Source organism: Daphnia carinata, chromosome 10, assembly GCF_022539665.2.
Source record: "Daphnia carinata strain CSIRO-1 chromosome 10, CSIRO_AGI_Dcar_HiC_V3, whole genome shotgun sequence".
In the NCBI taxonomy this organism is placed as follows: domain Eukaryota; kingdom Metazoa; phylum Arthropoda; class Branchiopoda; order Diplostraca; family Daphniidae; genus Daphnia; species Daphnia carinata.
The window spans coordinates 6,509,780-6,529,326 of NC_081340.1; the positions used below are offsets into that span (position 1 = coordinate 6,509,780).

The 19,547-nt window shown below is 40.3% G+C and overlaps 2 protein-coding genes across 7 annotated transcripts in view; one reads left to right on the top strand and one right to left on the bottom strand.

Annotated features, from left to right (window-relative positions):
* The first annotated feature begins 37 nt into the window (after nt 1-37).
* LOC130701498 (ecotropic viral integration site 5 ortholog-like) lies at nt 38-18,248 on the top strand. Of its 3 annotated transcripts, none has more exons than XM_057523467.2 (18): nt 38-258; nt 8,725-9,028; nt 10,291-10,454; nt 13,022-13,134; nt 13,777-14,027; nt 14,114-14,284; nt 14,527-14,652; nt 14,737-14,855; nt 15,418-15,532; nt 15,605-15,763; nt 15,836-16,060; nt 16,139-16,327; nt 16,387-16,548; nt 16,808-17,005; nt 17,089-17,235; nt 17,326-17,421; nt 17,507-17,602; nt 17,700-18,248. In XM_057523467.2, the coding sequence occupies exons 2-18, from the start codon at nt 8,774-8,776 to the stop codon at nt 17,862-17,864; spliced, it is 2,751 nt and encodes a 916-aa protein (XP_057379450.1). In that variant the 5' UTR covers nt 38-258; nt 8,725-8,773; the 3' UTR covers nt 17,865-18,248. The 3 variants fall into 3 exon arrangements, with proteins under 3 accessions (XP_057379450.1, XP_057379449.1, XP_057379451.1); XM_057523466.2 differs by lacking the exon at nt 38-258 and adding an exon at nt 6,230-6,375; XM_057523468.2 differs by lacking the exons at nt 38-258; nt 8,725-9,028; nt 10,291-10,454 and adding an exon at nt 11,977-12,137.
* The window catches only part of LOC130701376 (large ribosomal subunit protein eL28-like), a 53,272-nt gene continuing 51,388 nt past the window's right edge, over nt 17,664-19,547 (bottom strand). For 2 of the 4 annotated variants that reach the window (XM_057523333.2, XM_059497391.1), the window contains exons 2-4: nt 19,062-19,162; nt 18,751-18,879; nt 17,664-18,578 (exon numbers count right to left, since the gene is read on the bottom strand). In XM_057523333.2, the coding sequence (XP_057379316.1) occupies nt 18,381-18,578; nt 18,751-18,879; nt 19,062-19,151 (417 nt within the window). In that variant the 5' untranslated portion in view covers nt 19,152-19,162 and the 3' untranslated portion in view covers nt 17,664-18,380. Of the gene's footprint in view, nt 18,579-18,750; nt 18,880-19,061; nt 19,165-19,229; nt 19,332-19,547 lie in introns of those variants that run through there. The other 2 variants (XM_059497389.1, XM_059497390.1) reach the window with 2 other exon arrangements.

Consider the following 19,547-nt stretch of genomic DNA (forward strand, 5'->3'; position numbering starts at 1 on the left):
CGTGTACGGCAGAAGTCGTTCGTGAGCTGTGCAAGACACCACAGTTGTTGGGTGGTGTTGGCTATGTGTGGAGAACCTTTTTTTTTTTTTTTGAAAACCCACATCGTCGAGGTCAGATAGACTTAAAGCGGTCGTGTTTTCGTCTGGTGTGTTTCTCGTCTGCTGGTTTTGACAAGAAATCAACCCCCTACACGTTTTCAGTTCGCCCACACACACGAAACATCTTCAGACATCACCAGACAAAGCCCACATCTTTTGGTAAGTACTCGAGTGTGTACACACGACTATTTGTATCATTTTTGTGTGTTTTCTTTCAAATCGTTGTTCTGTTGGGCGAGTAGAAACGTTAGGCCGTTTGCGAGTTCACTCACCTGACGAAAGCATCCAAAAACCAAAAGGGGAGGGGAAAAAAAAGGAAGGTAGCACATACACACACCAACTTTTTTTGATGTCTCGAAGACTGGCCTTAGGCTATCTTCCTCTCTCGCTTTCAGGTGTCATCCCGTTTTCTTTTTTGTGTGTGTGTTGTTCTTCTTCCCCATTTTTGGTTGTGTTTCTCATCTTTCTTTTTAATGAAAAGTGAAGCGAACGAGTTCTATCAAAATTCTTTCGTCATCCGTTTTGATAGATCTGCAGGTGCGTCAGAAACGCCAGGTGTCTTTTTGACTAGCTGTGCGAATTCTCCAACAAGGAGTGGGGAAGGTGGAGGGGGGGGACTCATCTACATACCTGAGACTTACACGGACTTAAGGCACGTTGTCCTAGATTTCACGCACAAGGGAGGCCAATGAAAGTTTTCTTTTTTCGTCGGTTTATAAAAGATATGTATACCCACGAGGCCGTGGGGATCAACCGAAACGTGTTGCGTATGATTCTTTTTTTTTTTTTTCGTCGTAGACGAATATGTTGCAATCAGTCGCCACCGGAAGTGGGCAAATGTCGTTTATTCCGTGTAGAATAATAAAATTGGAGGATTAGAGAAAGGGAGAAGGAAAAGAAAACAAATATATTTTGAACCAAAAATTGGGTTTCGAGAGGTTTATTTGTCTTTGTCGTTCCAAAATAGCCAATCAACATTTCAAAAGGGGGAGGTTTTTTTTTCAACAAACATTCAAGGATCGTGTCAAGGTATTGTGACCGTTGGGAAACCAAATGCGCATGTGCTTCGCGGCCCCTCTTGTTTTTTTGTTTTTTTTTTCGAAATGCCCTTTTGTTTTTAAATACTTAAAACAAATTCGGATAGTTTGACAGATTTATTAACTCTCACTTTGATCAAAAGAAGAGAGAGAGAGAGTTGATAATTGACGTGTGTGATGTTATGGCGTAGTGGCATTCTACCCATATGGGCGTATCCAATCCAAAATGTCTTTCACATGGCGGCCCTCGCAGTGACAGTAACACACCTATTGTTTTCTTACTTCTTTTTTTCTTTTTTGTTTGGTTCATTTTTTTTTTATTGTATCTTGTTTTTATGGCGACTTTTATTGCCTTTATTTGTGTGTGTGCGTGTAGAGTCATTGCTCGTATCGCTTGGCCAAACTTTGGCTCCGGTTTAGCTTCTCATTCGGTTCCTGTCTGACAATTTTTGATGTGAAATTTTCCTCAAATTTTTTTTGAAACTGAAAATTGTGTGGCCGCTTTTTTTTTTTTCCAAAGAAATTGGTTTTCACAATTTCGAAGAGCAATGGCTACCTCTTTTTGATAATCCCGTTTTCCCACGAAGAGTTCCGATATTATTGCTCACATCTTCCTACGGTTCCAACTGATAGATCACGAACGATTTCGTTTAAAACGGGATACAAGTCGAAAACGGGATCTTCAAATACAGTTGGTCAACTCCCAACAACGAAAGGACCCACTTATTTTGCATACAGCTTTTTTAAATGACGTAAAACAGCGTAATACGAGCTCGTGTGTAAATGAGGTGTCACATGCGAGCTGTCGTCAAGGCACGTGAATTCGTTTGTTCTTTTCCCTTTTGTTCTTCTCTTTCGGCGAAGGATGACGGTCATGTCGGCTCATTTTCGACGATGTATTTTTTTTTTTTATTCCAAGGTCCCGTTTCGTTGTTAAGTTTCTGCTTTCTCTCGTTTGGTGTGTCCTCCAACTTCTCAAAGAGTCAAGGATTTTTTTTTATTCAACAGCATTTGTAGAGTTTGAAACGTGTGTGTGTCTAATGGGGCAACATCACGAGACGTTCAATTCATTCACCGTTATGTGATACGTATTTAATGCGTTCATTTTTTTTCCGGCTTTTTTTTTTCTTTTCCCGTTGGGGTGACGTTTGGGGAATTTTATCCCGCTGGATGAATCAAGTGTCACGTGGTCTTAGCCGGGATTTATTTTTTTTCGCCAGTTCTTTTGTTCTCTCGAGTAAAAATGGGATTCTATATACAACAAAAGCTCTACTATTATTATTATTATCACGCCGTCCAATCATAATCCTCTGGCGTCCTGTTGGGCTTGATTAACTTTGTCGTATAGCTGAATCGACTACGCCCTTTTTTTTTTTTTTTTTTTTTCTTATTACAAAAAAAAAAGTACAGCTCTTTTTCTTTTTTGCCATCCTGATATATTTCTTTCTTCTTTTGTTAATTTTTCTTTTTCGAGCCTTTGTGCGTTCACTCAACTGTATCCGGTTAGTAACGGTAATCTTAATTCATCTTCCGCTTCTAACAACAAAAAGAGCTGTACTTGGTTCACATACCCAACTGCGTGATCCAGGTTGTTTTCGTGAAAACAAGTTGCCCTTGTCTCTCTTCCTCAAACGAATATGGTATTGTAACCTATAAACATTTTTTCTAGTTTTTGAGATGTCAGTTTGAAATGATTCGTTCACCCCTATCGTTCTTAACCGGAATGAAAAATCGTGTATTTGCAAACAACAATAAGAAATGAGGAGGAAACCAGAGTGTCGGGTCACTAGGGCATTTTATCCTTTAAAGCCTCAATGTCGTGCACGAGTCACCCCAGCTGACGTAGCAGTCAGTTCTACAATGCGCATGGAAATAACATTGAACAACAAATGCACAGCATTTCGATCCATTTTCTATTGGACAGACAACAACAACAAAAAAATGTTATACATAGGGAAGGGTGAGCTAACTTTGGCCGGAATCGATCCAGCATCTCAAGACGATGTTATTGTTTAGTGCCAAATTCTATGTATGTCTCTCCCTTTGTATATACCCCTACGGGAGGGGGGTGTAGTATATTTGTTTTTAGTCTTGAAAGCTCTTCTTTCTTTTTTTGATGGATCCCGCTTCCATCAGCCAACAAAAGTACCCTGCAGTCATAGCACTTTTGATTTATTTTTTTTTTTTACACACGTCACGAAATGGAGATGTACAAGTTTTCTCTTAGAAGCGAGAGGATTGCATTCGTTTTTGTTTTTATTCTTCCATAGCTCTCTAAACAATTCCAAAGTTGGTGTGCTTTTTCCGAGCTGGCAATTGCGGACGGTTATCTCTCATTGCCACCAGCTGCCACCGGTTTTATAAAAAAAAAAAAAAACCTACCAAACAAAAAGATTATCGTAATTACTAATAGCTTTTCCCTCCACAAACTGCTTTTAATAATAGCATTTTCATGGCACCCCCCTTCCTAAAAATTCTTGCGTTGCTAATGAGTTACGTCGTTTGACCGGGCCAGGAAATGATGAACATCGCGTAATTATTTTGTTGATGGTTCAACCTAGATTGCTTTATTTTTGTATGTGTGCCGTAATCATTTGCCCGCGAAATGAATTGCCTGATGGGTAGTGGATAGGTTTCGCGTGTTACAGCTTCATCCGCAATCCCAAGCGTCCAGTCCCATGCCGGAGAAAAATCAATGGTCGCTTGTTTTCCTGAGAAGACACTAGTGATTATCTGTGAGCTTCTTTGCACTCGTCCCAAAAGGATTTCTGTATCCGTAGGAAAAAGAATCCTTCAAAAATAACCGTCATTAACTCCGTGACCGCGAAAAAGAGAATAACACACGTCATCATCTCTAGAGTGTGTGTCTGCAACGAATGTCTTTCTCATTTTCTTTTGGACGCTAAAAAGCCATCAACTTCTTCTTTTTGTGTAACACGAGCTAGGATCCCTCCTGATTGGTCTTTGATGATAGCTATAACAGACTCACTGTCATTAATTCTTAGTTTTTCTTTTTTCTACTACCCTTTGGGGTAATCCTTTTGGCTAATTTTTCTTTAACGATAAAAAAAAAAAAGGTCCTTTCACTTTGATGTCATTATCGCTTTCATCGGTTCGAAAACGAACGGGGTGATTGAACGTTGAAGAACAAAAGTAGCTCGAGCAATTCCGGTTAGGTTCTGGTTGAATTAAGTGCCCTCTAAATAAACAGCGACCGGTAAAGGATAAACACGGAGCTAAATTATTCAAATCCAATGCTTAAAAAAAAAACTCGTTTATCGTTCTGAAAAATCGGGACACGCGAGCTATTTCATTTTGCTAATGACGGGGAGAACGAGCGAGATAATAAATTGTTCAAAAGAGGAAAAGTCTGTTGACACCCGGAAAAGAAAAAATCGCGTGTTATTGGCTGTTTGCACGACACCCTCACGCGTTTACCGGGTGCGGTCATCGACGCACACCCGACAAAAATCGATTATTCGCTTAACTGTGGGAGTCAATTGCGTACAAATCTGTTGTTGTTGTTGGGGGGGATCGGGGCCAGCGGACTCTAGCGGGTTGTTGTCCGCCGCATCTTCGACTGTTAAAAAAACGTGACACATTACAGATGTGTTATGTTCTTAAGGATAAATAAAAGGGGGGAGGAGGAAATAGCCAACAGTTTACGACTTGAGTCATGAAAATTTTTGCATCATCTCTTTTTAACAGCAAATAACAAGGAAGGAAAAAAAAAGTGGGGGGAGGATGCGCAAACAAAATGTTTATGGACTGGGGGCATTTTTCGAGCAATGCGCATTTTTAAGGGAATAGTATTTTATTTATTGTACCTACCGAAAAAAGAGTTTTATAGCCTTTCTTCTGCGTTATCGGTCAACGTGTGTGGGAGAGATGAGAGAAAATATTGCTGTTTGGATCCTCAATCTGCGCATGTTGTGCATCGAGAAAATGGCAGCCATTTTTGTTGTTTGCGTAGGCGACAATTTCAAATTCGCCTTGTCTTTTTTTTTTTTTTTTTATTAATATTTCAAAAAAAAAATTGGTTGTCCTCAATCGATGTTTTCATCATCAATTTTTTGTCTTGTAAGGCCATTTTAGGATGATGTTAATGATGATATCAACATTTTTGTACTAACAACACGTCGGATAAAATAGGTCTCCCCTTTTTTGCGTGTTTTTCTCTATAGAGAAAATTCCGAAATGGCCATCAAACTGCGTGTTTACCATCTAACATACAAGGCCGGCTTTGCCCATTTTTTTTTTACTGTTGATGGACGGGCGGCACCGTTTCGGTATCTTCTTCCTTTTTTTCATCAAATAATAAATGACGCGCGTCTAAGCGGCTTGTTGGACCAGCGTTTCATCGTGTCACGGTCACCCAAACGCCGAATTGTCTTTTGTTTTGTTTTTTTGCGCGCGTGAAAATGGCCATGACCAGAGGGCCTTTGATTATATAGGCTTCGTCAACAGTAGAAGGCCGATTTGAAATCCATTGGCAGTCAACTGCATCAAATGAGTTCCATGTCCTGCCTCTCTCATCAGCTGTTCAGAGAGAACCAGGATGCATATGAAAATAGGCATCATTTCAAAAAGGGAAAGGGAACACATTTAAATGATTTTTGGTGAGTGGGGGAGGCGAAAGTTGCCAAACAGCTTTTTCTTTTTTCGGGAGAAAATAGGTGAAAGGTTGTGATCATTACATAGGTACTTAACCCGGCAGTGGAGAATGGCGTCCAAGTGAAAGGTGCGCACACCATCATCGTAAACCGATCAAGTAACTGTTGTAATAGCCCCTTGCCAAAAAATTATTATTTTTCATCCTTTCTATTGACTTCCCCTCAAGCTCCTCCTTTTTTCACGGCCAGGAGGCTTTTTTTTTTCACTGGATGGCCTAGAGCGATCACTTTGGTCTGTGTGTCTATTACGTTCATTTTAAAAAGGAGTTTGCCAGTCTGTGTCGTTGCACTTGGTTCGATGAACGGAACCTTTTTTTTTCCTTCTTTGGCAGAATAACGTGTTGAGTACGTTCATGAAGACTCTTCAGTCGTGATTGTTCCAGCTTGCCGTACAGTTGTTCTTGTTTTTTTTTCCAGACATTCTTGAGTGAGTTTTGTGCTTTAGCCAATGAGATTTCAGTTTGTTGTTTGTACACAAAACGCAATCCATCATCAATTATGGTGATTCAAAAGCTATGGATTTACAGATCGGCGCATAAAATTCCACCATCGCCAATTGTGACCTGGTAAAAACGAAACAAATTTCTGTTTTTTTTGCGTTCAACATCTTCGCTTTTTCGTGTCAGGGTTGGCACCCCGACCGCGTTCCCACGCAAAAACACAATCGACACTCGATTTAGTTTAACATTTTCTCATCGAATGTCTTTTTTTTGTGTGTGTAAAGAAATTGCTGTGCTCACATAAAAAGAATGTGTTGTAAATCAATCTTTGGACGAACGAGGGATGACATGACGGATGAATCAGTAGGTCGTGAGTGATGAACGAAGCTGATCGGCTTGAACGCACATTAGAAAAAGAGTGATTACAAGTGAAGCAGAGACGCTTTTTTATTTTTTTTTTTTGGTGAAAGGGAAAGGTCATAAAAAGAAATCCCGAAAAAGTTCGTGACCGTTGCTATTTTGGAAAGAGGGTTTTTCTTTTCAAATACTGGCGGCGCCACTATCAAGCCGACGCCCTAGTCTTTTGATGGCTCTCGAGGGAAAGCGTGCAAAAATAACATTTACCCGTGATACGGTTTTGCAGTAGCTATCGCGTGTTTCAACTCTCTCCCTGCCGTTTAGTAGATCGTCACTTTGAAAACAAAGAACGGTTGCAACATTTTCGAATTAGCTTTTAATATTCTATTGTTATCTTCAATTGAGAGGGAAAGGGCAGTTTTAAATTCCCGCCGTATAAAAAAAAAAAAATCAAAGTGAAACAAACGTGACCTTCCTTTCGGGTACAGAAACAAAAATCGAAAAAATTTATGTGTGTTGGCCTTTGTCGACATTCTTTTTAAATATGCCATTATTAGACTAACAAGGTTTTAAAAACTAGATTCAAATCGATTGTCTAGAAACCCTTGGAATGTAGAGGTCAATTTTTGGAATTAAAAAAAAAAAAAAAAAAAAAAAACGAAAAGGGATGACCTGGATATGTCCATGACAACTTTCCAGTTTTTGGAATCACGTGAATCATCTATTTTCATTCAACTTTTACAAAGCTCCCCCGATCATCGAATCAACAAAAAAAAAACTTGTTATTGTGTGACTCTTTTGGCTGCTCCCGATAATTCCAAAATGTCATCAAACAACTCGTTTCAGTTTGTTCCAGTTTCTTCGCATCGGTTACTGTGTTATGGGGGTAAAATAAAATCAATCGCTTCCCTCTTTTCTTCCAGTTTCTTCGGGACGAATAGGATTTGTGAAGCGAAAAAAAAAAAATGTCTTGCTTGGGATTGATGCGTGGAACTTGATTATTTGTGACAAGTGCGTACCAGTGTCGAATAGCAACTCATGTTCAAGTATTGATTCTGTGCGCCACAGCGATGGGGCTAAAAAACGGGAGGTTGCTGAATCGGATGATTTGAATACAGGGCCATTTGCATGCAATCATAAGTTTCTGTACCGCTGTGCATTTTCTCATCATTCAAAACGCAGACAGCAAAAATGTGGGTGAACTTTTCGTTCGTTACGCTCGTCGCTTTGCCCGTCTTTATTTATTGACTGTCTACGGTGGGGTCGTCCGTTTTGCTTCAGATGCTCCTCTTCCTAAAAAAAAGTGTCGGATGAGTTTTCTGTGACTCCTTTATGCCGCCGACAGAGCGTGACGATCCAGCACTCCCAATTAGTTGCCTATTTTAAACCTACGCCTCGTGAATTATTTTTTCTTTTTCGGGCAAATTAAAAAAGAATCACGTCTTTCCGCATTACCGCTGTGTTTCTTTTAAAATATCATTGCGTACATCTATCACGACAATCTCCAGCTAGATGGTCAATTTTTCTTTTTGAACGATAGACTTGAAGTCGTTGGTAGCGAATGGCGTAGGGGGGACGAAGTAGGATCGATATGTGTACCACTTGCTACAGTTGAGGGAGCACATCATCGGGAAGAATGGATCGACGAATCAGCAGTTTTCCTATCATCACTGTCGTATCCGACTTGATTTCCAAACATACCATCTTTTTTTTTTCAAATTGGAACGCTGTGCGATATTGGCAAATAGCAATATCATAACTTTGTTGACATCCATCGATCGAGACGTTTGGTATTTCTCATCTTTTGGTCGCGTTATCTACGTTGACATTACACACACACACACACACACAAAGAGATCCTGCTTGCGGGAGGAAACGTGCACTTTGGCCGAAGGACCAAAAGTCCAATTACGATGGGTTTCCTGAAGCCTATGCATAGCATTAATTAGGAAGACGATCGATAAACATCCGCAAAACAGGAGTTTTTTTCTTTGAAAATTGATTTATTTTCTTTTAAAAGAACACGCCTTTTTTATTAAAGAAAGAAATTTAATTTTAAAACAATTTGAGTCATTGAGTTGTACATTAACAATTTTGTTTTTGTTTATTTTTGGATAGTAATAGGCAGACTGGCGATGACGTCGGAACAGTTCACAGGCCGGTATTGATGGCCCTGGAGGAAGAAGTCACTGAAGACGGAATGGCTTCGACGTCGTCTTTGAATAGTTCAATTCAGTCACCACTGAAAGCTATTGCGTCTGCCGTCTTTTCTTCTTCTTCTTCTTCTTCACCTCAGCCGCACGTCAATGGAAGTTCGACCATGACGACGACGCCCAAGCCCGTCAAGAAGGACATCTATCGGGGAGAATGTCAACTCGATGATGCCGGTCGAAATGGACAAGGCACCGTCGATCCCGTTACGGTATGTATTATGCAACATATTTGGAATGCTAATTTTTTGTTTTTCACGATAATAATCCGCTCTCACGAGGGGGAAAAAAATGGAGGTTGAAATCGTGATCCTTTAGGGCCGTTATTTTCTCTCTTTACGTATCGAATCCATTGGATTGTAACGCCACATTCCGGAACGAGCGATGAAATGTCTTCTACAATTGTTCAAATCCCTATTTCTAGTTTTTGGGTGTATGGCGATAAAATTCGAAGCAAGAAAAAAAAAAAAAAAGCACGAGACTCTCCCCACCTTTACCTGAACATCCTGAGAACCTTTCCAGCAAAACCAGAAGCACACAATGATTCATCAAAAAAATATTTCTCTTCTTCTACATGAACAAACGACTCGTTCAAGTCATAACATATTTCAGATTTTTAAATTTTTTTTTACCTCAGTAAAAGACAACCCGTTTATTTTCAGTTCTGAATCACACGGTCGCTTGAGTCGGTTGTTTCCTTCGCTAAATTTAAAAGGAAAAAATCCCGTTGTACAATTTTCGAGTTCTAGTTTTAACAAGAGATTCTTAATAGTTACTGTCCAAAAAATAAAACGAGGCATGAAAAATTAGAAGGGGGGGCCATGTGTTTCTTTGCAAAGTGTGCTGTTTGTTGGCCAGCAGCCTTTTGACGCTCCAGTTTATTTTTACACCCCCAAAGAAATTTCTGAGAACGGCGTAAAATACAAATTTTTGGAACTCTGGGGGCATAGTCCCCGATGCTTGTTCTCCATTTTTCTTTCATTTGTCCTATGAATAGTATTATAAATTCCATTTTACATCGTTCATGACTGGAAGAAACCCCTCCAAAAAAATATTTTGGGCGGGCAAAGTGAGAGAAATATGAAAGATGTTTTTCATAGGTGGCGATGACACAGCTGAGAAATGGTGCGTCTTCCCTGCTGTGTACGTTCCCCACAACATGAGATATTTTTTGTTAGGTTTAAGAAATCTACAAAGACATTTCCTATTTCTTTAAAGAAAGATCGTCAACAGTTCCCTAATAAACGTGTGAGCGAACTGTCAATAGAGTTATATGATTATCGTAGTAGCGTTATGTCAACGTAGAATTTTTAAAAAATTTTAAAAAGCAAATTGGGTCGGTTATTACGGTTACTGGAACATGTTACTCCGTTTAGCGGTTAATTTATATACAGTATATACGTATATATATATAACTACGGTTAAAATAGTTAACGATGTTTGAAATTGTTCTTTTCTTTGATTTTAATGGCAGGTCAAATCTGGCAGTTCCCGTCCGTGCAGTCTGCCGTGCTCGTTGAACAACAACAACAACAACAACGGCACCAATGGATTTTACAGTCCTTCGTCACCCGAAACGCCTGCCGTTCTACCCGATGAAGAAGCAGCGCTTTTGGCTAAACTGGAGGAGGCAAATAGGTAAGAATTTTAACATTAGAAAATGAGCGCACAGAAAATATAGGCGTGGCACACACACACACCCCAATATTCATGAATTAGCTTAATGAGTTTTCACATTACGGTGGCTTGTCAATCAAACCCCCCCAAACGCGTGAGATATACCCGCTACACTTTTCTTTTTTTTTTTTTTTGGTGGAACGTTCATTGCCTTTCGAATGGGTTTATGATGAGCTTCTGGAACGAGGGCAAAATAATTTTTATGAACGTACATCATGAGAAACTCTAAAAACCAACCAACCACACACAACAAAAAGAATGATGACAACTCGTGTGATTTGTAATACTTTAAATCCTTTTTTTTTTTTTTTTTTTTTTTTTTTTTTTTGTTCCAGTTCTTTTTTTTTTTTTTTTTTTTTTTAGCTCGTTCATAAAGTCTCAATTAAACTATACAAGCGTAACGATTGTTCTCAATTGCGCTCGAAATCAAGCTACGTAAGCCGTGACTAGCCGAGCTATCCTTCGTCACGGGGTAGTTTTGGAAAATTTCCATTAGTGTAGGAACACGGGGGGAGGAGGAGGGGATGGAAATAAATGTACTACATTGTTTTGCCCGTCTGCTAGGACTATGTTGGAAAGACAATGAGGATGTGCTCAAGACCAAAAAATTCCAAAGATATTTTGGCTCGAGTCTCGTTGTTAACGTTGCCAACATTAACGTCGTCTTTTTTAACTTGCCCCACTGCTGATGATCTTCTCTCAATTCCTCTACGTGCCCACTGAGATCTTTTTTTTTTTTTTTCTCCAAAACACGGAGGGGAAAAAAAGAGACGTTGCTGATTGGTCCGGCCTACACCCGTACGGGTAGAGGCAAATGGCTCGAAGGCGTGGATATGGGAACGACCCTATCTTTTCTCTACTACAATACTCAGTCAATCTCTCTTCTCAAAAAAAGGAAAAAAAAAGTCTCTCTCCAGTCGTTGGCTTCACGCCCCACTGCCCGGTCGTGTGTGTCTGTGTGTGTGTGTGTAAAAAAAGAACGTAAAACTAAAGCGTGTTTCAGCAATACCGAACCTGATTGTGTGGGTGGTCATTTTCTGCGGACCCGGGGTTTATTATTACGCAGCTGGTGTTTTCCTTTCTTTTTCGAACTTGTGTTCCAGTTGACCGACCGAAATTTGAACAGTATTTTTTTTTTTTTCTTATGGGGGAGGGGTATTAAATTGTTTTTGTTTTTTTTTTGACGTTGTTTCGAAAACCTAGTTCCAACAGGTAAAACTTGGACAAAATTCGGGAGAAAAGAAGAAGAGATTTAGCTGCAGGGGGTTAGGCGGTGTACGGGGCGAAAAGGGTTTGTTGTTTTCCAGTGGAAAAACGAGCATAAAAAGGGCGCGGATGCATTTTTTAGTTGGATAATTCCTCCCCTTCTTTATTCACATCCGACACATTTTGAAATAGGAGGGGAGGGAAAAACGTCCTTTTTTGATGTTTATCATCGGTTGAATAATAGTAAAAAAAAAAAAAAAAACTACTGGTGAGGGCTAGCGTGAGTAGATGAATGGCGCCCGTGTTGCCGGATTTGTGTGAATTAGACTCGTCGTCGGATGACGATGGCGAAGAATCCAACGGCACTGGCGAGGATTACGTCTTCCACAATCCCTTGAGCCTTTTGGCCGCCGTGCCCGATGTTGTCGACTTTGAACGGTGAGGACACACACTAAAACTTTTTCTTTCGTCCAAATCTCAAAGAGCACGTCTCTCTTTTGTACACACAACACATTAGGTCACGTGCGTGTACGCCGAATGCAACATTTTTTTTTTAAAAGGTCTTATATATTTTTTTATTGGTAGGCAACTATTATTATTATTGTCTAGACCGCGGTGGATTCAACGTTACACGCACAATTTCCCGCAAAAGCTTGCACTCAGATTGTGTCACGTGCGTTATCTTGATAGGTTATTTTCATTCTCCTATTTCCACGACTTTTTATCAGCTGTTTTTGTGCTGTTCCAACATTCCCGTTTTTAGGCGATGGGGAGAGACCGTATCCGTTCTCTCTCTCTCTCTTCTTATCCGCCCATCACAACTAGTTATATTCACAGACAGCAACAGTCGTGAGCTGGCGTCCCTTTCTCGTTTGTGTTTTTTGTCTTTGCAAAAGAAAATAAGGAGTCCTTTGTTGACAGTTCCATTTGTTTTTGTCCAGTGTGTCAACCTCTGAGGTCCGTTCGGAACACATGCGCTTTCTTGCAATATCCAAACATGGTTTTAGCCTATTTTCTTGAAGTAGCTCAAAAGAAAAAAAAAAAAAAAAAATTTCTTTTAATAGTTGATGATGCGCAGGCCTTTTACGACCATGAATTATTGATAATGTTGTGGTGTTTGTAGGAGACGTGCGTTCGTATATTTCGAGCCTCTCAGCATTAATCGTACAGGAGTAAGAACAGGAAATACACGAGGAACTGACTATTTATTAAACATTTCTTTAGAGGGGGCTGATTGATGAGACTCGCTTCTTCATTTTTTTTGTTTCTTCTGTTTTAAAATTATTATTGTTATTATGATGGGTGTTTTTAAACATTTACAGGATGATCGAACTGGACAGCAAATCGTTGAACTCGTTGGCAGGCACTGGAACTAGCATCGCGTCTGGACATTCACGCAAGAGTTCCGATGCGTCGCAAATTTCTTTGAATTCCGGTAAGACATTTTTTTCTTTTATCAGCTATTATTTGTTATTTGTAATCGACGAAAAAAAAAATGATTACGACAGTCGATGACGTCACTATCAACCCATAAAAGGAAGTATTTGATGTCAGTCCCGAGAATTTTTATTTTTATTTTATTTTTTAATGTTCTAAAAATGTAGACATTTTCTTTACATTCTGCCGAGCTTTGTTGTTTGTTGCCCGTTTTTGGACATCTAATCAAAGTTTTTTTCTTTCTTGTTTGCCCGCGGGAGCACAAAAAAAAAGTTTTCATTTTCGTTCGCTGTTGGAATCCCGGGGTTCGATAAGACGAGGTCGTACATATTTTTTTTTTCTCCCTCCCTTTTTTTGAATAGCTAACAAAAACATGAAAGATTGTTAGCCCTCCATTTCGCGCAGACAGCGGCAGAATAAACGCCATGGAATTTGATCTTTTTTTCTGTGTGTGTACACTCGCCAAGCTTCTGCCCAGCAGATGGTTGGATTTGTTTTTTTGTTATCTGAACGCTGCGGGGGCTGCTGGCAGTGCTCTGGTTATCCTTTCGTGCGTGGAAACTAAACGTTTGCAAGAGACTCTTATTTGTTTTAAAAATAAAAAATCCTCATTTTAGAACATTGTATTTGACGCGGGCAGGTTCCAGTGCCAACAGTCAGGAGGCACGTTCAGACGATAATGAAGAAGATCAGTGGAGCCTTTGGGGCCGTTTGGTAGCCGACTGGTCCAATACGTACAAGAAGCGCAATGCCTACGTCAAAGACCTCGTTCGCAAAGGAATCCCACATCATTTTAGAGGCGTCGTCTGGCCGCTTTTGTGCGGCGCAAATGACTCGCCAGCCAAGTCGCAATACGCCGAATACATCAAAGCCACATCGGCCTGTGAAAAGGTACTTTTTTCCATATCTCTGATCGATTGAAAGATGGTGTGTCTGTGTCGTTTTAATATTTACATTCATTTTTTTTTTCTCGATAGGTGATTCGTCGCGATATCGCCCGCACGTATCCCGAGCACGACTTCTTCAAGGAGAAAGATGGCCTGGGCCAGGAGAGTCTCTTTAACGTCATGAAAGCCTACTCGCTGCATGATCGTGAGGTGGGCTACTGCCAGGGATCTGCTTTTATCGTCGGCATCCTCCTGATGCAGGTACACACAAATATACCCGTGTAAAAATCTAGCGGATCATCATCCATCCATCATTTGTTCACGCCCACCTGAACATTTCTTTCTATCGTTCGTTCAACAGTAATTTTTATCTTGAAGGAAGGCAAGCTTAAGGCGATTGTTAACATATTATTTTCCGTTAGCTTCTTCTTTTTTAATTCTATCATTTTGATTTTATTGTTTCAATTGTTTTGTTGTTTTTTTTTCGTTGGGGGGGATACAAGATGCCTGAAGAGGAAGCCTTCGCCGTCGTTGTCAAATTGATGCAGGAATATCGATTGCGAGAGATTTTCAAACCTTCGATGGCCGAACTGGGTCTGGTCTTGTACCAATTAAAGAATCTCGTCGAGGTATGTTTCTTTTTTAACTCTCAAAAAAAAATAAAAATAATTTTTGAAACACATGTTTGGATGCGTTGTGGTCTACATTGACAGGAATTAATACCCGATCTCCACGCCCACTTCCTGTCGCAAAGTTTCGACACGAGCATGTACGCCAGCAGCTGGTTCCTCACCCTGTTCAGCACTACGTTGACCCTTTCAGTGGCCTGCAGGTAATACGAATTCCCCTAACGTACCGTTTGTTTGCCAACTGTGTTTTTCTTTTATTCCTAAAATGGGGGTTTCGACTGTTGTGACTAACGATTGAAAGTTTCTTTCTGGAAAGTCACTTTCCAGTAGTCCTCCACCCACTCTCAAATGGAAATTCTCATTGTACCTACTACACCCGCACGCACGCCGACGCACAAAACACACACGTTTAAACAAAAAAAAAAAAAAAGAGAAATGAATAACGTCGTGCCATTTCCTGGAATTTTTCGTTTCAGGAATAATGTTAGCATTTTAAAAGAAAACGTTTTGGCCTTGTGCCAAACTACCCAGGAAATTGTTTGGTCCTTTTTCACGTCAATTTCACTCGTATTGAGCTGCGAGGGCTAACTCGTAATTCCATCGAATCAACTAACTTTCCTCTTCATTACCTAATTTGTTTCATTTCATTTCTATCAGCATTCGTGACAGTCAGGCTAAAGAATCGTGACCGTTCAAACACAATTTAAACTAAACAAAAAAAAAGGAAAACAAATGTTCATTCGTGTTTGTTTTTGTGTTACAAAGGGTAATGGACGCCTTTTTGATCGATGGCATGGAAATCATCTTCCGGCTTGCTGTGGCTATTCTGAATTTTGGCAAAGAAGACCTTCTCTCTCAAGACATGGAAGGAATGCTCAAGGTAATTGTTTTCAAACAAATCAAAAGAAAAAAGAAATAATAATAACCACTTGAATTCCTTTTGTTTACGTAGTACTTTCAAAAGGAAGTTCCGGCTCGATTTGATCCGTGCCCAGATCCGCTGTTTGCAGCCGCCTACAACGTCAAATATAGCGCCAAGCGCATGAAAAAGTGGGAAAAAGACTACACGGCCCTGAAAACCAAAGAGCAAGAGGATCAGGAAGAAGTCCGGGTAATTTTGGATTCTTAACTTTAAAAAAGCGCAGAGTATTGCATGTGATTTCTTCTCATTTAAAAACAACAGAGGCTAAGAGCCGAGAACCGCATGCTGCGTCAGAAAGTATCCATGCTGGAAACGGAGTCAAGTGAACTGGCCGAACGGCTGGTACGCGGCCAAGTCAGTCGAGCCGATCAGGAAGAGACAACGTTCCACTTGAAACGGGAGCTGGAAGCTTCCAGGCAACGTGACGCTGAGAATAACGCTCATTTACGTGAGCTCCAGCAACGTCTCAAACACATGGAACAAGAGGTTCGTGATTATTTATCTGATTTTACACTTGAAAGCGCTCTTTTGTTTTTAAACTCGTTTTTTATCGGAATTCGATAGACCTATTCCAGACAGTCGTCCCTAGAGGTGGAGGCAACGACTTCGCCGTCGCTGCAAGCCGAGCTGCTCAAGCAGAAGGAAGAGCTCATCCAGTGCCTTCAAGAGCAGCTGATTGGCGGACGTCTCCGCCAGGCCGAGATGGAAGCCATGATCCGCGACATGAAGAATCAGCTCCACGAGCACGAAGAGGTAATTGAATTTCGTTTTGCAGTTCTGTTCATTTAAAAAATGAAACTTTGGGCTTTTAGGACAAGAAGCGACTGCGAGAAGCTACACCAGATAATGTAGTTTTGGCTTTGCAGGAAGAGCTGATTGCCGTCAAGTTGCGCGAAGCCGAAGCCACTTTGGCCCTGAAAGAGCTCCGTCCTAAAATTTCGGAATTGAGTTCTCAATGGCTTCGACATCTGCAGGTGAGATTATAATCATTCAGTTTCTCTGCCCCTTCTCCAACGACAGTTAAGGAGGGCACCAAATGACAGCAGAAACGCTATCGATCGTTTCTCTTGACGTGGCCGAGCCCTTTTCAAGAGATCGATTAGAGTATTGACGTAACGCGACACAGTCGAATCGATTCCAACGTGCATCTGTGATGAGCCAAAAGCTGCTAGCATAAATAGTATCGATCGTAAAGGAATGATGTTAACCTTGATATTTGCCTACGTAACACAGGATGAGCACACGGCCGAAAACCAACCGACTTCGCTCGAGTCCACTCCAAAGAAATTACTGTTCTGGGAAAATAATAAATCTTCGTCTTCTGGCGGTGGCAACAAGTCGGACGAGTTAATGACCATCAGACTACGGGAAATGGAAGCCGTGACTGAACTGCGTGAGCTCAGGTTGCGTCTCATGGAGCTGGAGACGCAAGTAATTGAAACTAAGCTACTGTTGACGACAGTAGGGGGAAGATTTATTAGAGGCCGTGAATAAAAACTCGTTTCCATTTACAGAATCAAGTGCTGAGTAATCAACTGAGGCGACAGGACGACGAAATCAAGGCCTTGGTTGCCAAGACGGAGGCGTCAGAAAGGCTCGACAAGGAGCACCAGGCCAAGATCAAAGAACACGAACGGAAATATGCCGACCTGGAGGCCAAGGTTTGTACAGAATCACGAAGATACCGTCAACCATGAACTGGCAATTTTCTTAAAAATGATTGTTTATTTCTTTTCCCTTTTGTAAAATAGATGAGAGAAGATTCCATGTTGGCTCGCATTCACGATGCCGAACACTCGCAACATGTAGCTGAACTGAGCCAAAAGATATCGCAGCTTGAAATGAAGGTAGATTGTTGTTGACAATGTTTTGTTTTTTTTCTTTTCGTTTTGATGCCGTCCACACAGTGTGTAATGTTTTTCGTGTGTTCAGAATGAACAAATGTTAACTGAAGGTGAATTGAGTATGGTTGAAGACAGCGACCGTGTCCGGGAACTTCAAGATCGAATTGGTGATTTAAAAGCTGAGGTATTGTACAATTTGCAAGTTGACGCGCCTATAATTACGAAGAATTATTTCATCTTGAGACTGCGTTATGAAAGTGCATTTTATTCAACTTTGACAGATTCAAAGATTAGAACACGTCAATCGGAAACTGGGTGGGACTAACGGCTTTTCGAAATTGGCCCATCAACAGGATGTGTCTGATCCGTCCGATGATGACGAAGACATGAGCAAACTGGAATTGCGATTCTCTCCAAGAACCTCGGTGGAAAATCTAACGTCATAATCACACTCGAATGCATTTTTCTTTTCGTTACTTATTTGTTTCGTGACATATGAATACTCTTTTTTTTTGTCTGAGACTGTTAATTTTAACTACATGCATCTTTTTTTCTGCTGGTGAGACAGACTAAAACAGTTTACATTTCTTTTTTTTTCCTCCTTGCATCGAAATCGATGATTAATTGTTTTCATGTACTGTCACACAAACGTTGACTTCTTTTAAAAAGACAACATTCCACTTGTGCGAAACTGTGATTTCAATGAATTATTCACTATCGTGAATTTTATGCTACCGTCTCACTCATCCATCACCTGTACTTTTTCTCATTGGCTGTGAGTGAGATCCTTGTATCCTCATTGTACCATAAATAAACCCTATTGAAGTATCTATCTTTTGCAGCTGAGGTTTACTGTTGGATAAAATTTTTTTGCAAATAATTACTATTCAAGAAAATAAAATAATGATTTTCCATTTGTACCCACAAGAATTTATTTGTGTCAACTCTTGTCATACAAAGGCTTATTCAGCTTTCTTGGCGGGCTTGGTCTTCTTTGCAGCCCTGGGTTTCTCAGAACGGATGATAGCAGAGGCCTTCTTCAACACTGCAGTTCTGCAGTCCTTGCGGTAACCTCCCTTGACAATGTTGCGTAGCTTAGCCAAAGTGTGACGGGGTCCAGACTTGATCTGGAATCGGACCAAGGATGCCTTAGGCTTGTACTAAAAGACAGAAAATAATTGTTACTATAGGCATTGAATAGAGAACTCTTAGTCAATAATAAGAGACTTCAGTTTTTATGGGTTGTCAGCATTAGCTTCAGCGATCTTGGTGATAAAAAATCACATCATTTTCTACAGATGAGGATACATCAAGCGAAAATATAATGCTTACCACTTTGGTCTTGCTCTTCTGTACAACAACAAATCCATTCTTGTCCTTGGCTGGTTCAATACCAATCACATTCTTGTGTACCAAGGTGTTGTACTTGAAGCAATGCCTGTTGGTCAAGTGGAGTGGTTCCTGCAAATAATATGGAACTATGAGTAACAACATTAGCTGTTCTGTACAATCAATAGGTGGATATATGAAAATTATTCAGGGTTCAAGGGTTTTCAGCATTAGCTTCAGCGATCTTGGTGAAAGCATCACTATGATTTTATCGAAATTAAACGGTAAAACTACAATGAGGTCTAGTTTCTTACCCTGGAGAAAGGCTGTTTGACATTACGCTTCTTCAAAACGAAGGAGCTGGTATTACGGGTGATGAGCCACTGGAGGTGGGAGGACGACATTTTCCTGCTACGACTAATAGAAAAGGAAACCACAATTAAATCTCTATCGTAAAATAAGTTTCATTTCACATGTGTTACCTTCGGTGTCGGCCGAAAAAAAAGAAGGAGAAGAAACTAGTGATTCCGGTCGCGAGCAAGCAGAGAAACTCGAAAGAACTGCATTCAATCCCTAAACACCCTAAGGTCTGCCACTAAGTATTTTTTATACAAAATAAATTCTACAAATGATTTAAATGGTGATTCCAACATGCATCTTTTGTACGAGTAATTAATAGACTTTGTTACAATAGCAAAAAATTGAATTTAAATAGTTTTTTTCTAATCTTTGTTTCATTTTTTGCAAACAAAAGATCAACCACGTGCGAAAGATTGGTATACGTTGACGTCATCAGATGT

Coding starts and splice junctions, on each gene's coding strand:
- LOC130701498 (XM_057523466.2), top strand. CDS start 6,308: ATGGTGATTCAAAAGCTATGGATTTACAGATCGGCGCATAAAATTCCA. Junction 16,061..16,138: donor TCAAACACATGGAACAAGAG/GTTCGTGATTAT, acceptor GGAATTCGATAG/ACCTATTCCAGACAGTCGTC. Junction 17,236..17,325: donor ATGCCGACCTGGAGGCCAAG/GTTTGTACAGAA, acceptor TTTGTAAAATAG/ATGAGAGAAGATTCCATGTT.